Source organism: Theropithecus gelada, chromosome 6, assembly GCF_003255815.1.
Source record: "Theropithecus gelada isolate Dixy chromosome 6, Tgel_1.0, whole genome shotgun sequence".
Lineage (NCBI taxonomy): Eukaryota > Metazoa > Chordata > Mammalia > Primates > Cercopithecidae > Theropithecus > Theropithecus gelada.
Window position 1 is genome coordinate 92,111,570 of NC_037673.1, and position 16,096 is coordinate 92,127,665.

The 16,096-nt window shown below is 41.6% G+C and overlaps 1 protein-coding gene across 12 annotated transcripts in view; it reads left to right on the forward strand.

The window, feature by feature from the left end:
- Positions 1–1,552: 1,552 nt before the first annotated feature.
- CAST (calpastatin) overlaps positions 1,553–16,096 on the forward strand; it is a 112,785-nt gene continuing 98,241 nt past the window's right edge. For 3 of the 12 annotated variants that reach the window (XM_025388868.1, XM_025388880.1, XM_025388884.1), the window contains exons 1-2: positions 1,658–2,009; positions 15,133–15,195. In XM_025388868.1, coding sequence (XP_025244653.1) covers positions 1,935–2,009; positions 15,133–15,195 — 138 coding nt within the window. In that variant the 5' untranslated portion in view covers positions 1,658–1,934. Of the gene's footprint in view, positions 2,010–2,474; positions 2,660–15,132; positions 15,196–16,096 lie in introns of those variants that run through there. The other 9 variants (XM_025388873.1, XM_025388874.1, XM_025388883.1 and 6 more) reach the window with 6 other exon arrangements.

Here is a 16,096-nt window from a genome sequence, read left to right on the forward strand (position 1 = left end):
AAATAACCTCAAACTTTAATGCCACCAAGTCAGTGGAAACTATTCCAGAGTTTGAATAAAGTACTCCAGGGATCTAAAACCTTGAATCTGGGACATGTAGGCTCCCCAGTAAGAAAATCATTCTTGTTCCTGGGGTGGAGGCCAGGAAGGAGGAGCTGCCTGTCACCTCACCCCTACAGCTTTTGTGTTTTTTAAAATTACTGTAGTGGTGTGGTCACAATCATAAGAAGATCTTGTTTTCAGACTTATGGCATACTTTCCCTCCTTTCTGAATGTAACCGATGCCAACAAACATTTGTTTTTCCTGAGTGAACATAGTCCCAATATCTAAGTTGCTTCATTTTTATGTATAAATTCCTGCAGTGCTACCTGTTTGTTGAAATGCTAGATACACAGGCAGTAAGTAGAATCCTTTAAGAGGAAATGCATTTAAATCCTCTTCTCCCCCCATCCCCTCCCTCAAAATTAAGAATGCTGCTATCCTATCCTTTAAGGAAGAAGTCTGAATTTCTAAAATGAGGAGGTAGAAAGGAAACCAGAATTCTGTTCTGTCAGGCTCCATATAGCATGACAAATCTCTCCTTAAAATCTGCCTTCTGGCCGGGTGCAGTGACTCACGCCTGTAATTCCAGCACTTTGGGAGGCCACAGTGGGTGGATAACTTGAGGTCAGGTGTTCGAGACCACTCTGACCAACATGGTGAAACCTCGCCTCTACTAAATAAATAAATAAATAAATAAATAAATAAATAATAAAAAATAAAAAATTAGCTGAGTGTGGCGACGCGCCTGTAGTCCCAACTACTTAGGAGACTGAGGCAGGAGAATCACTTGAACCCGGGAGGTAGAGATTGCAGTAAGCAGAGATCGCGCCACTGCACTCCAAACTGGGCGAAAGAGCCAGACTGGGTCTCAAAAAAAAAAAAAAAATCTGCCTTCTCTCTCTTCAACTGTCTAAACCCCAACACTGCAGACTGCGGTGACCCCAAGTCCCAAAATGACGATGCTATTGCAGGGTAACAAACAGGTTTTCTGTCAGGCCTGATGGTGAACCAGCAGCGACTGCAGGCTGACAGTCTCTCACATAAGCATGTCCTAGTAGGGCTTGTTAAATTTCACTTCTAGCCCCAAACCAGGAAGTGCTGTTTAAGATGAGCCCAAGACAAAAGCAATCTAGCTTCAGAAACAAAACTCGCCAGACTCTAGAAAGACTATAAGAGTTTAATAAGGGTTTAAATTTGGGACTGTTCTCCGGTTGGCATTGGAACCTATGGTCTCCTCCCCATAAAAGTTTATTAAAATTCGAAACTGCCAAAAAACAAAGTAAAATCATATACGACCTATACAGGCGCGTGCACGCACTTACACACACACACACACACACACACACAGACTAATTTGTTTTTATGATCCGCTTCCTTATCTAGACTGTCCAGGCTTGGGCCAGATTTGAGTTGGTAAACTCTCACAGCTAAAGCAGAGAAGAATGTAGAAAGAGTATCTACTTCTCCGGATTATTGGGAGGAGGGTCGAAGCGTAGACTGGCCACGCCCGGGTCCCGCTCTCTCGTTGCACAACTGCTAGATAGATCTGGGCATCGAAGGAGGAACGATGTAACCTCCAACCCCTTCTTTCTGACCAACCGGAACCCGAGCAGTGCTGGGACCGGGGAGGGTCACCGGGTGAGGACCGGGGCGGTGGGTGTTAAGTTACAGGGCAGGAGCCCGGGTCCCTCCACGGGCAGGAAGGGGAGGGCCCATCGGGGCTAAGGGAACCCCGGCGCAGACCCGGGGTGGGGTCGGAAAAGCTGCCTCACCGCGCGCTCCCGGGCCCTCCGCTTCCTCCCTCCCTCCCTCCCTGGCAGGACTCCCCGCCCGGCCTCCCCGCCACTCTCTGCGGCGCATTCCCGGAGGCAGCGCCCGCAGCGGCCTCGCCATGTCCCAGCCCGGCCAGAAGCCCGCCGCCTCCCCGCGTCCCCGGCGCGCAGCCGCCGCCCGCCGCACCCAGGAGGTGAGTAGCGCTCCTGTCGGCGCCGCGGGGCTGGGCGACGGGGGACCGGGTCCCGGAGCTGTGGCCGCCCTCCCTGGGCGTTGCCAGCCTGGCCGGTCTGCCGCCCCCGGCGCCCCTGCGGGGCAGGGAGAGGGCTCGGGGCTCGGCCGCTGTCCGGCAGGTGGCTGGAGGTGTCTGCGGTTCCCCGGCCGGGTCCAGTGCGCTGGGCGTGGCGTTGGCCGGGTAGAGTGGAGTGGGGGCGCGTGGAGAAAAGTTGGCTGGTGAGACGTGGGTGAACGGGGAATGAGGTTCACCCAGGACCCCCGAGTGAGTGCCTTGATTTCACTGGACAGCGGGATCTAGTTTTCCGCGCTAAGGCCGGGCCGCAGGGCGTGGCTGCCTGGAGACGCAGAGCCTCTTCCCTAATCAGGCAGGAGCCAAATTGGGGGGGGGGGGGGGGGGCGGGGTCTGCGCCGGGCTCCACCCCCAGGGTTCTGCCCACCTGGCAGCCGCGGGATGTGCCGAGTTCAGTGCCAGCCAGGTCCCGGCCAGGCAGAGTGCGAGCCCGGCGCCCCCAACACAGCACCCCGCGCCCTCGCTGGGTCCCCCGCCGTGCGGATCGGAGTTAGCCGGTTGTTGCCATGGCATTCGCCAGCTGGTGGTACAAGACGGTAAATAGGAGCGGTTGTGCCTGGACAAGACTGGGAAGGGAGTGTGTTGGAAGGGAATGTGTTTGCTTTGCCCTTCTGGGCGTGCGGATGAAGCGTTGTCCGGGGTTTGGCGTGGAAGGGGTGCGGCCCGGGTGCGACCTCCTCACAGACCTTCAGGTTAGGCTCCGGGAGAGGCTGGGGACTCACCCTCTTGTGGTATGTGTGAGCGCGCTCGAGCGTGAGCAGCGCATGCACCTTTCTCGCCCCTGTGTCAAGCACTGTGCTCTGCTGGCGCTCACAGGTGGGATGGAACTGGAATTGTTGCTGGAGGAATTCTGTCTAGAAGGTGGATTCCTGAATGAACTCGAACGCAGCTCGCAAGAGCTTAGATCTAGGGTTCGTTTTTAACCCTTAAGCAAAGGAAAGGTAGATGCAATGTGAGGCAGGGAGAAAATCCCAAACACCAAGAGTTAGAAGCAACTGAGATCTGAGACCAAGACCCTTGGAGAGAGCGGTGGAGGGGTTGGGGAGAGAAAGCGAGAAAGAGAGAGGGAGGGAGGGAGAGAGAGCGCGCACAAATGCGAACTGCTCTGCACTTTATTACTTTGGATGAGGGACAAGAACGTTCCATTTGTTTGGTGCATTGAATGTCTGTACTACCAATTAGGTGTGATATCCAGTCTAGCTGGCACTTCTAGTGTTTTGGAACCAGGAAGCATGATTTAACATTAGTCTGCTTTCCAAAAACAACAAAAAACAAAAAACAAAACCACGCACAGTTTTGTTGACAGTGAGAGCCAAAATGTTTATGTCTCATGGATTTATGGTGAGAATTTAAAAATTAGTTAGGTATGTCTTTTTCTTAGCATGTGGTATTGGAAAAAGCAAAGATGTTGGAAACAGACACACTTTAGAGCTAGAAACCCTGTATAAGAATCAAGAAAGAAACTGTTACTTATCAGACAATGGACATTTATTGATCATCTACTATGTGCCAGGCAGAATTATATCCCAAAAGTAGTGGGTTTTTTTAGATTATTTTTTACTCTCCCTTTCTATATATATAGTATATATGTATAGTGTGTATATGTGTGTATATTTATAGGATATATATATACACACATATGCACACACACACATACACTGTAGAGGGTCTCTCTCACTATGTTGCCCAGGCTGGTCTAAAACTCCTGGTCTCAAGCAATCCTCCCACCTCAGCCTCCCAAAATGCTGGGATTACAGACATGAGCCACTGCACCAGGCCTACAAGTTCTTTTTAAAGACTCCATGTACACTGTGGAGAACAAAGAGTTTTTCTTAAATGAAAATAAGTCAACCTTTTCCATCTGCTTTCACATCTGTAAAATAGAAATCATATGCACTACATAAGTATTGGTGAGGACTAATTAGATTCAAAAATCAAGATACAATATACATATACTTTTAAGAATTGGGAATTCCAATTTCCCTTGAGATATTTCTTCTTGAGTGTTTTCCAGTACATTTCCTGGACTTTTACATGTAGCATTTTATTGATGTGGTAAGAGCAAACGTTTACTTTGAGTCATTATTGGCCTAAGGTTCTTATCAAAATGCACCATGTACATTATCTGCAAATATGGATAGGGATAGTTCAGAGTTGACATCAGACTTCTCCTTCCAGACTCATGATGCTCTAAAGGAAACTCTGCTGGATTACTTGGATGAAAGTAGTTTAAATCTATGTTTTTAACCCTGTTTCGTTTAGTCATGGTCTGATGTTTTTGCTAAAACCTCTCTTAGAATCCAATTTTGGTACTATCATGAAAACCTTTTGCTAGCCCTCCTAGAACCAGCTACATGCCTGTGATCAAGCTATAACTTTTCCCAAACCAGTACTATTCAATAGAAGTATAATATGAACCACATCTGCAATTTCAGATTTCCAAGGAGCCACTTTAACAACAACAACATCGCAACAAAAAGCAGGTGAAATTTGTGCTAATCGATATATTTTACTTAACCTGTTATATCCCACATATTATTATTTCATCATGTAATCAATGTATAAGCCATTGAGATATGTTACATTCTTTTTTATGTTAATTCTTCAAAATCCAGTGTATATTTACACTAACATATCTCAATTCACACTTGCCACATTTCAAGAGTGTTCAGTAGCCACAAGTGGCCAGGGGCTATAGTAATGGACGGTATAGCGCTAGACCATGGACTCCTAAACTTTCTTTTTTTCCTTTGGTGATAGGTGGGCGGTCACAGACAATTTTGAGAATCAAATGGGATTTATGGACTGCTTTCCCTTGCAACAAAATACGTACAAACGTACACAAAATGCAGTTTCCAATATAGCTTCAGGGAGTTCAGAGATTTCCAAAAGACCACCCATAAATCCCCCAAAGGTCCATGGAGCCAGTTTATAACATATATTTATATATACACACACATATATGCATACACACATACACACAAGCATATGCAATCCAAGGTACATATATGTGCATACTTATATATAATACACACATGCATGTATAATACATATATAGATAACTAGATTTATGTGTGTATATATCTACAGATATAAATACAGATGTCTGTATATACACATGCATGTATAATACACATATAGACACAGATTTATATGTGTATATATCTACAGATATAAACACAAATGTCTGTATATACACAGATATCTCATAATACTTCAGATAAATCCTATAATTAAAATATCTTTGTGGAATCCTTAAATACTGAAAAGGTTGTAAATGATCTAACTTTCAAGATTTTGGCAGAATAAAATGAAATAATTAAAAGAATGTCTAAGATGCATTTGTTTAACAGCATGCCACCTATAAAACTAGTCAGTGAAACATTACAATGTGTATTTCCACACTGAATGCCATCAATTCTATTGACTTTATCTTCTGAAGAATTATGTGGTTGTAATAAACACACACACACACAACTTTGAAAAGCTAAATTTGAAGAACATCTTATGAGCCATGTAACGATCAAGCATGAACGAAGGTTAATTTGGCCCACACCAGTAATCACATTCCTGAATCATAAGTTGATTCTATTAGGCTATGTTAATTAAAGGTGTTTCTTAGCCTAATTAGATCCATAGACCTAGTGACAGCATGATCAAGGAGCCCAGTCATTTGGGAGGCCCCGTCATTGCAACCAGCCTGGGAAAGGTGTTGCAAGCCTCCCATGGCAGGACAGATCACTTGCTCACAGTGAATTTTAGAACTAAGGAAGGCAAATAACAGGGCCTGCAAAAAGGGCTCAGACTTTAGGGTAATGGAAGCACAGAGGTCAAATACAGCCTTTCTCTTTCAGCTGACAGTCTTTGAATTAGTTTGCTCCCCATTTTGTATACGCCTTTAAAACTAAGAGTAGCATCTGATAATATTTTTCTTTAAAATCAGTTTTGGCACTTCCCAGAAAGTTAATTATATTCTACAAGTGCCTTTTAAAGAATGCTATAGCCTTCTGGGGGTGGGAACAGTGGCTGGTCATGTGAGATTCCACATGGATAGGTGGGTAATTAGTTCTGACCAGATTGTCTCAGCAGATACAAGACTACTGTAAGTAGTCCATCATTTTTCCCCCTTGAGGTATTTTAAAGATGAAAATCATATTAACAGATACTAAAGTTCTGTTCTTTAAGTTGTCTCATTTTCCTTTCATGAAAACATACGCAGAAAGCTTTACAGCCGCCATAAAGGGGGAAAAAGTATATCAGATGTCTTCCAGTTAAGAAAAATGCAAGAACAGCTCCATCCAATAAACACTGTTTATGTAAGCTATCTCCTCAAATGGACAAGTCAGTTAACTCAGGAAGAAAAAGGTCTAAAGTTATAGTTTTCTAAAAATGTATGGAATTTGTTTTGATTGTAAAAAACTCATAGAACATAAGAATAAATTTGGTAAAGCTCAAAGATGTTCAGTTGTTTATTGTCCACCTGCTGTGTGTCAGTTTTGTGCAGAGTGCAGTGGACACACAAAAAAATCGTGCAGTGCTCTCTGCCTGGCCTCCTCCTCTTGCATGTCTCATAGAAAAAACTACAAGTTCATTCTCATGAGGACTGCTGTGGCAACAAAGTAACTATTTAAGTTCTCATGATACCCCCTTTGACTTAGGGAAAACTCATCAAGCCTTACTTCAGGTGAATCCCAGGAGCTAATCTATGATAGGCAGTAGATGCCACCTCTGAAAACTGGACACATAGGGCCTGTACCTTTAAGGTGGCATCTTGTCATGTCCGCTAAAATCTTAAAATGTTAGGAAAAAAACGAACACTTGGGGTTCAATGAAACATAGGGATTTCAGAATTATAGCTATGCAGTTAATCCTTAATACATATTAAGCATTAGTACACAAAATAAGAGAAGAGTATAATGAGGCTGGGGGCAGTGGCTCATGTCTGTAATCCCAGCACTTTGGGAGGCTGAGGCGGGTGGATCGCAAGGCCAGTAGTTCAAGACCAGCCTGACCAAGATGATGAAACCCCATCCCTACTAAAAATATAAAAAATTAGCCGGGTGTGGTGGCAGGCACCTGTAATCCCAGCGACTTGGGAGGCTGAGGCAGAAGAATGGCGTGAACCTGGGAGGCGGAGTTTACAGTGAGCCCAGATCGCGCCACTGCATTCCAGCCTGGGTGACAGAGCAAGACTTCATCTCAAAATAAATAAATAAATAAATAAATACAAGAGTATAATGACCTCTTCGTATACCAATCATTGATGTCAATAATTGTCAACATTGTGCCAATCTTGTTTTATCTGTTAACTGTCACAGCTGCCAGCACAAGCACACACACACACACACTTTTTCAACATATTTTAAAGTATGGGAATTGCAAATACAAGTTTCATCCTTGTAACCAAATTGCTGTAGTTTGTTGGGAAAGTGAATTCTTTAACCCCCATGTAGTTTATCTCCTTGAGTGTAATATGAAGATGTGAGAATAATATATAATACACAGTCATGAGATAGACAAAGTACTAAACAAAAGCTTTATCAGATGAACCTGATAAGGTTCCTTTGTACTTTAGGGAAAGTAAAATACTAAATTCTTCTGTTCTAATGTTTACAGCCTTAGGAAATGAAATCCTCAAACCTTTAGTCACTGGCTTCTAATTCACCACAGTTAGATTGCTGCCAGGGAAAAAGAAGGGAGTGGAATAATTTTAACTGTATTCTTAAAATTAACAAGGCAATGAGCCAGGCTCCTCACTAATGTCAACTCTTTTCATAAATTTGCCAGCCCCTGGGATAGATACCATTAGCCCTATGTTACAAGAAGAAACTGAAAAATTAAATTATCTGCCCAAGGTCATGGTCACATAGCCTTACAAATCTGTGCTCTTTCTGCCCTATTAGAGTCTATTGCAGTCAACTAACAGAGGGCAATGACTCTGAGTATTTAAAACAAAAGGAATGAAACATAGGGGAATTGCTTACCCAGGCAACAAAAAAGGCTGGGAAGCCATCAAGGGAGGGTGAGGCAACCCAGAGATTAGAAATTGCAGGAAGCTGCTACCACCCCTAGTCTAGAGGGACACAGGGAGGACAAGGGTTACCTTGTGGAAGCTGGAACCACAGCCGACCCATCCTGCAGGAGGTGCTACCGGAGGAGGGGGTGGAGCAAAGGGAATACCACCCACCCACCACCTCTAGTCTCCTGGCAGTGCCTGCTGTTGGCTAAACCCAACTTGAGGCCATCCATCAGGAGAATTGCAGCCAGCAAAGTTCCACTGCAATTTGAACACAGCAGAAGTGGAACAAGGAATCCACCTGGGGGACACTCCTAGGATCTGCACCCAGGGAGACGGTTATGAAGCAAAACCAGCTTTACAGAAGCTTTGGTCCTTCTGCTTGTTTGCTGAATAATTTTGCTTTGGCAAGTAGAATACATATACAAATATATCATAAGGTATTTTTGTGGGAAATACCAATTTGCACATCGTCTCTTAATTTTTCAAGCTACCTTCTTGGCCTCTTTCTCTTTTGTCTAGTTTACTGATCTGAAAAGAGCAAAAGTACTTCTCAGGGAATGTTTATGGGCTTGTGGAAACATGGTCTTTCAATCAAGAATTATTTGTTATGGTCCTACCACACATCTAGGAACAAAAGGATGTAATTTACCCTGTGATTAGGAAGGCAAGATGTATGGGTTTATAAAGTAATCAATAAGCAATAGAGTGTACAATAGAGTGCTAATTTGTTTGCTTTACTGAGAAAATAGAGATTAATATGCAAATATGAAAACACAATGCTCCATTAATAGGGCAAAGCTCAGAATTAGACAGGAAACACTGGTGTGAACATAGGGCACTGTGCGACTTCACTGAGCAATCCGAGTTTACCCAGGAGGAGCCCAGAGCCGCCCCAGTCTGCCTGACCCTAGGAACCTCCCCATGGGTGCCGACTCAGTGGGATGGTTTGAGGAGCAGAAACTTCCACTTCCTATCATGGTGCCCACAAATCTTCCCCTAAAACCAGTGGTTCTCAATCCTGATTGTATATTGGAATCAGCTGGGGAACTTTAGAAAAATGTACCCATGGCCAGGCCGCATTCTATTCAAACTAAATCTAAATCCCTATGCCCTGACACAAATGTTTCTAAAAGCTTCCCAGGTGCCTGTGACAGGCACTGAAGGATGGGACCTACTGCTAACCTGAAGGCTTTGTGTTCCTCGGGAGCCCCTGGTACAAGCCTTTCTCCGTGTGTGTGACGGTAGAGAGCTGAGTTCCATGAGCTTGGAGAGTCCAGAGGCACCAAGATAACCTTTTATTGCTCCATGAGTTTTCCACAGCTGTCCCTGGACATGCAAATACTATCGCAATGAAATTCTCACCAAATCGAAGAAGGAAAATTTTTAAGTTTTCAAATAAGTCACCCACCAAGGCATATGATACAATATGTTTTAGTATATTCACAGGGTGGTCACAACCATCAGCACAATTTTACTTCAGAATGTTTTCCTTTCCCCCTAAAAGAAGCCTCATACTTTAAAAAAAAAACTAATAATAAAGCAAAGGCAATTCAGAAGCACACTAGCATTTCATAGTCTTTTCACAGCTGGACTTAACGCTGGCAAGGGCTGCTTTTCTGTCCTCTTGCTTCTTTTATATGTGAAGAAGTTTCTTTGATTTTTTTTTTTTCCTTTTTTTGTGATGGAGTTTTGCTCTTGTTACCCAGGCTGGAGTGCAATGGTGCGATCTCAGCTCACTGCAACCTCCACCTCCTGGGTTCAAGTAATTCTCCTGCCTCAGTCTCTCGAGTAGCTGGGACTACAGGTGCGCACCACCATGCCCCTTAATTTAATTTTTGTATTTTTAGTAGACATGGGATTTCACCATATTGGCCAGGCTGGTCTCGGACTCCTGATTTCCTGATCTGCCCACCTTGGCCTTCCAAAGTGTTGGGATTACAGGCGTGAGTCACTGTGCCTGGCCTACTTTCTTTGATTTTTATCTTATTTTGTGTGACATGTTCCCTCGGCTGTCTATGTCTCTGTGTGTATCTGGGTAATAACAGGGCAGGTGCCTAAATGCGGCAGAGTTGAACCTTGCCCTGGCAGAAGCCCTTAGCTGGGTGAGAGCTCAGGCTCTGAGCCTTATTGCAGTTAGCTCTTACTGACTTTTTTCAGATTTATGGGTTTGCAATGGCAGATTTTAAATGTATAGAGGCTGTCACCTAGAATGAGGACAAACGACAGTTGTACTTGCCAACTACGTGATAAAAATGAGGATGAAAACAGTTTGGAAAATTATTCCTTCTTGAGTTAAGACAGCAAAGCCCTAGATCTGATTTTTTTTCCCTGGCTCTGAGCTTCTGGAGCACATACCCCCTTCATCTTAGCCCCCATCTAGTCTCCTGTCTTCTAGGGCCTTGTCCTTCCAATGAAATTCTTTTCTATGGCATCCTGTCCTGCTCTTCCTGTCTTTGGCCTCCTCTCTAGCTGCCAATACAGGACAGAATTCATAAGTATTGTGTGTTCTGTTCATTTATAAAACAAATTTTAGAATAGGAAGGTTTTGTGTTTTGTTATTTTTCGCGCCTTTTGTTTTGTTCTCATTTCAGATCACTGGCATGCTCTAAAGACTTTTTTGATGAAAATCCTAAGATCCTAGTTAGCTTTCAACTAGATCCAAAGTAGCCTAGTCTCTGGCCCACGTAATCCTGAGTGGTATCACCATGGAGAACATTGCTGTTCAGATCTTCAGTTTCTTTATTCATGAACCAAGGCGACAGTGGGTACTCCCTAGAGCTGCTGTGCGGAGCAAAGGAGACCACATAGGAGATGCCTGGCACTGGGCCTAGCACAGAGTAGATGCTTAGGAGGTGTTAGTTTCTATTGTCTAATTAGTTTTGTGGTTCAGTTCTCTTTCCCCAGCTGTCACTCTTTCCCTGTTCCCTGCTCATCTCACTCTCCTCAACCCAGCAGTTACATGTAGTAGTGGTCAGCAGAGTTCTCTCTCTTCGCTGTTTAGACTCCTGCAGATTCCTGAGCCGGATCAAATTCGACATATGTCATTCCCAAATATTTCATTCCGTCTTCTCAGTTATGTGAAAAGTACTCAATTATTTCATGAATCTCTCTCAGAGAAAAGATACAATTGACTTTACATCATTAACAGACTGCTGAATATTGAATAATATTCAAGAAATGATCAGGGCAGTGGTTAATTGATAAACTTGTTATTTACTGGAAATTCTTGTTAATTGTCTTAGGGTGATAATAGTATTGGGTATATACCAATACCGTTTGGGAAAATGTTCTCAAATTTAAGGAGATGCGTGGTGAAAAGTTTAGGGTTAAAAGTTCAGGATATCTGTAATTTACTTTCCAATACAGGTATATAAAAACATGTAGCGCCCTCTTGTTCCCTCTCTCTCTCTCTCTCTCTCTCTGTGTGTGTGTGTGTGTGTGTGTCTGTATGTATGCCTGTGTGCGTATGCAAATGGAAAAATGTGGCAACAATGTTAATCGTTGTTGAAATCTGAATGGGGGGAATATGTGCATTCATTGTATTACTCTTTCAACTTTTCTGTCTGTTGGAAATTTTTCATGATAAATAGCTGGGCTTAAAATAGGAACTGGGCCAGGAGCGGTGGCTCACACCTGTAATCCCAACACTTTGGGAGGCCGAGGCAGGTGAATCACCTGACGTCAGGAGTTCGAGACCAGCCTGACCAACAGAGATGGGCAAAACCCCATCTCTACTAAAAATATAAAAATTAGCCGGATATGGTGGTGCATGCCTGTAATCCCAGCTACTTGGAAGGTTGAGGCACGAGAATAGCTCGAGCTCAGAAGGTGGATGTTGCAGTGGGCCGAGATCGCACCACTGCTCTCCAGCCTGGGTAACAGAGTGAGACTCAGTCTCAAAAAAGAAAAGAAAAGAAAAAAAAAACTGGAAAAATATAATTCATGAAGTTCTAAAAAAGTTGGCCTTTTATTATAAGTGATTTTTATTTATGTCATTATACTTTTGTGTATTTTAAAATAGCTTTCTATTGTGAGCAACTTTTTCTTTTGAACTCAAAAAATAACAATGCTTATAGTACATAATTTTAAAGTTGTTATTTTAAGTTACTATTTTAAGGGAGAAAAGGCTGTACATGCATTTACTGTGGGGTAATAAATTATGATATATATTTGCCACATGAGCAGAAAGCAGAGTGAGACCCTGCGGAGAGCATGGAACCTTGCACCAGACAAGAGCAAGTCACCTTTTAAAGTTTTTTCGTTTGTAAAATCTCTTGACAAGTAAATGAGGCACTCAAAATAGTAAACACCCAATAAAACAGTGGCTATTATTATTACTTATATTATGTAATCTGAAAAAATATGAATTACAGATTATGAATGTGGTATCATGGTTCTAAAATTGCCAGTTCTGGAGGGAGACAGATTTCGTAATCTCTGTCTTTGTAGAATGAGTTTTTTAGAGATGTTTAAAGAAAACTTTTAGGCAAATTTAACAGAGCTTATTTGAGCAAAGGATGATTTATGAATTGGGCAGTACTGAAAATGAAAAGTGGTTCAGAGAGCTCAGTACACTCCAGCAGCAAGAGCAGCAAGCTTTTATAGCTGCATGTGGAAGCAAAGCGAATAAATTACTTGATTGGCTACAACTAGGCATTTGCCTTATTTAGGTATGGCCTGATGAGAGGTTTGTAGTTATACAACCAGTCAGCTGGTTGGCTGGTTATGATTGGCTGAGGCTCATTTTTGTTTTGTTTTAAGCCATTTACAAGAAATGCCTTCAAGTTACGTTTCAGTGTGCTTAGTAAGGTATCTGAGGACAGAGACTACCTCAGGCTAATGGCCCCCTTATTTACTTTAACAGAGATAAGTAATATTTCCCCCTCAAGTCTGGCTTTTACAAATTTTTTCTCACCAATTATTCTAATATTTATCAATTGCCATATAGCCATGATATCTAAGTGGGCTTTAAAATGGTTCATTTTTAAAAGATTCATTTAATTATTCAAGACTGATTGCCCTCAGCTATGTATAAACAAACCCTTGACTAGGATGTATAGGAAAAAGAAGCCCTGTAGAGGGTTTCACCAAGCTATTGCACCCTGGCTGCTTTTCAGTGGGATTCCAATCACTAATCTATGAGAGTGTTTCTTCTGGGTAAGAATTGTACATTCATGAATGTGCCTTATGGCTAGTTGTTCATACAAAACACTATTAAGAAAGGAGTTCAGCCACAGGTTCTGGTATTCCTTGGCAATTTTTAGTAGCATATCTGCTGCTACTCATAGGTGGCAACTGAACAATGAGATCACTTGGACTCGGGAAGGGGAACATCACACACCGGGGCCTATCATGGGGAGGGGGGAGGGGGGAGGGATTGCACTGGGAGTTATACCTGATGTAAATGACGAGTTGATGGGTGCTGACGAGTTGATGGGTGCAGCACATGAACATGGCACAAGTATACATATGTAACAAACTTGCACGTTGTGCACATGTACCCTAGAACTTAAAGTATAATAATAATAATAAATTTAAAAAAAGAGAAAACATTATCTAATTCCATTTAGCATGTTCTAATGGCAAACAACAGATTTTAGTCAGAAAGGCTGTTTTGTGACCTTTTCCCATTTACCAGTTATGTTTCCACGTAAACACCATCAAATCACTATTATTCTTAGTTTTCTCATTTATAAAACAACATGAGCTTCTTTTTTTGTATCAAATAAGACTATATGGAAGTGCCTTGTATATAATAATATAAATTGTTATTATTATCATTCTTCTTAATTCAAATAATTTCACTGACCTACATATCCAGGTTATTATTCTGCTTTAGGGAACATAATAGCATCTTATATTTTGATTCAATTGAGGGTGATTAGGATTGAATCCAATAGTAAGCTTTTGTTTTTTCATATTTGGCTCCCTTTTCCCACTTTCTTGAACATCCCACAGTGTGACAGAAATGAAATAATTGTTTGTAACCCCTATTCAGGAACATACAACTATTTTTTCATTTCTCAAACAATTTCAGTGAAGTTTGGCTTATTTTACCTTATCGCCAAAACAAATGAATATGTAAGCTACTTGAAGCTTTTATGCCCCACGTAAAAATATTTGCATTAGGGAGAGTTTGATCAATGGGTATAAAGACAGTTAGTTACGAGGAATAAGATCTGTTGTTCTATTGCACAGTAGGGTGACTATAGTTAACAGTAATGTATTATATGCTTCAAAATAACTAGGATTTGAAAGTCCTCACCACAAAGAAATGATGAATATTTGAGGCAATAGATTTAGTAATTACCCTGATTTGATCATTACCCAATGTACATTCAAAACATCACCTTGTACCCCGTAAATATGTACCATTGTTATGTGTTAATTAAAAATAAAATAACACTTTTAAAAATTGCATTTATCCTCGGTGTCCTAGTAAGAAAAATAATTCTGTTTATAGACATAACGAAATCTTAAAGCCATAATACATAGAAGAAGTTGCAGGTATGGTCTTTGTCCTTCAGGTTTTATCTTTCTGCATTGGTGAATACGCGGAAGAACTCTAGGGAATTCCCTTGGAACACTCCTGAGTCCCTGCTGAACTGAGCCTTAAGTATGGCTTCAGATGAAACATGGTTCTTAGAGATCTCATCTCCTTGATGAATGAGATGTCTACCATGCTGAAAACTTGAGCTTAAAATTCGTGAGGCAATTTTTAGGAGATAAGATGCCGCCTTGGCATCACCATCAGCTCTGCATCTAGTTAATTACAGACTGACCTTCTGGATCCCAAATGAATGTCTGTAGCATCCCTTGATTTTTGAAAGCCACCTACATTAGTGTGAATTACCAGCATTCTCAGGACGAAGATTAAAGTGGTCCTTTTTAAAAAAAAAAAAAAAAGTATGCATTTAACCTTTGGGGATTAAAGTTACTATCATCTGTGTCATCTTCCTTTAGTAAGCATTATTTTTTACCTTTTTATAGCATGTCAGTGAAAAAACCAGTGAATCGCCTTCCAAACCAGGAGAAAAGAAAGGATCAGATGAGGTAATTTCCACAATACTGGGCTTTCTTTTTCTCTTGCTTTTAAACTGTGAAATATGCCTTGAAATATTAAATAATGATGTAGCGAAGAGCTTCTGCTTTGCTTAATATTGGGAAATTTTGATTTAACCAAGTTTTGATTCAAGAATATAGAGGGAAATCACTTAAAATCAATTTAAAAAGTTGTTTCTGGGAATAGAGCTTGTATGAATACTTTCCCTTTGGTAATAGAACTATTACTAAAGGTACTATTGTTTAGGATGTTTTCCCTATAGGAATTGGTGAATCCCAATTGTTTTGTTGATGAACATGTCAAGTGTAGAAGGGAAAACACATGCTGTAGTAGAAAGAAAAATCTTTTTTTTTGGTAACATAAGCCATGCAAGGAGGACAGGGAAAGCCAGATTAACCAGTCCTTCAGATTCATAAACAAAAGGAAGAGATAACTATTTAATTTGCATAGATTCTATGGAAAACTAGTAAAACCAAATCTCCCCACGTTGAGATGGGTTTTCTTTGAGGCTGTATCCTCTTTCACTGAATGACATACCATTCTTTGCACTGTTAAGAATGACCTACTTCTCTACGGAAGGGTCATGTGAAATTTCTGCCCTTCCAAAGGGTACAAGATTTGCCTTCCTTTACCTGCTCTTTATGTGTTAAATCTCAGTATAACTGGATAATATATTCATCTTTATCCAGTAGAAATTGAGTCGTTTCTTACTTGTAAACGTCATATAGCCAGGTTCTAAAAGGTATATGGAAATTTAGAAAACATCAAGTGATCATTTGATTTTTCTCTATATTATCAACTTAATCAGGTGTTTTTCTGAAATTTAGTTCTTCTTTCTGCTTATTTTCTGCAGTTTCAAAATAGTCAATATGTAAGGAGGCTGTTATGGCT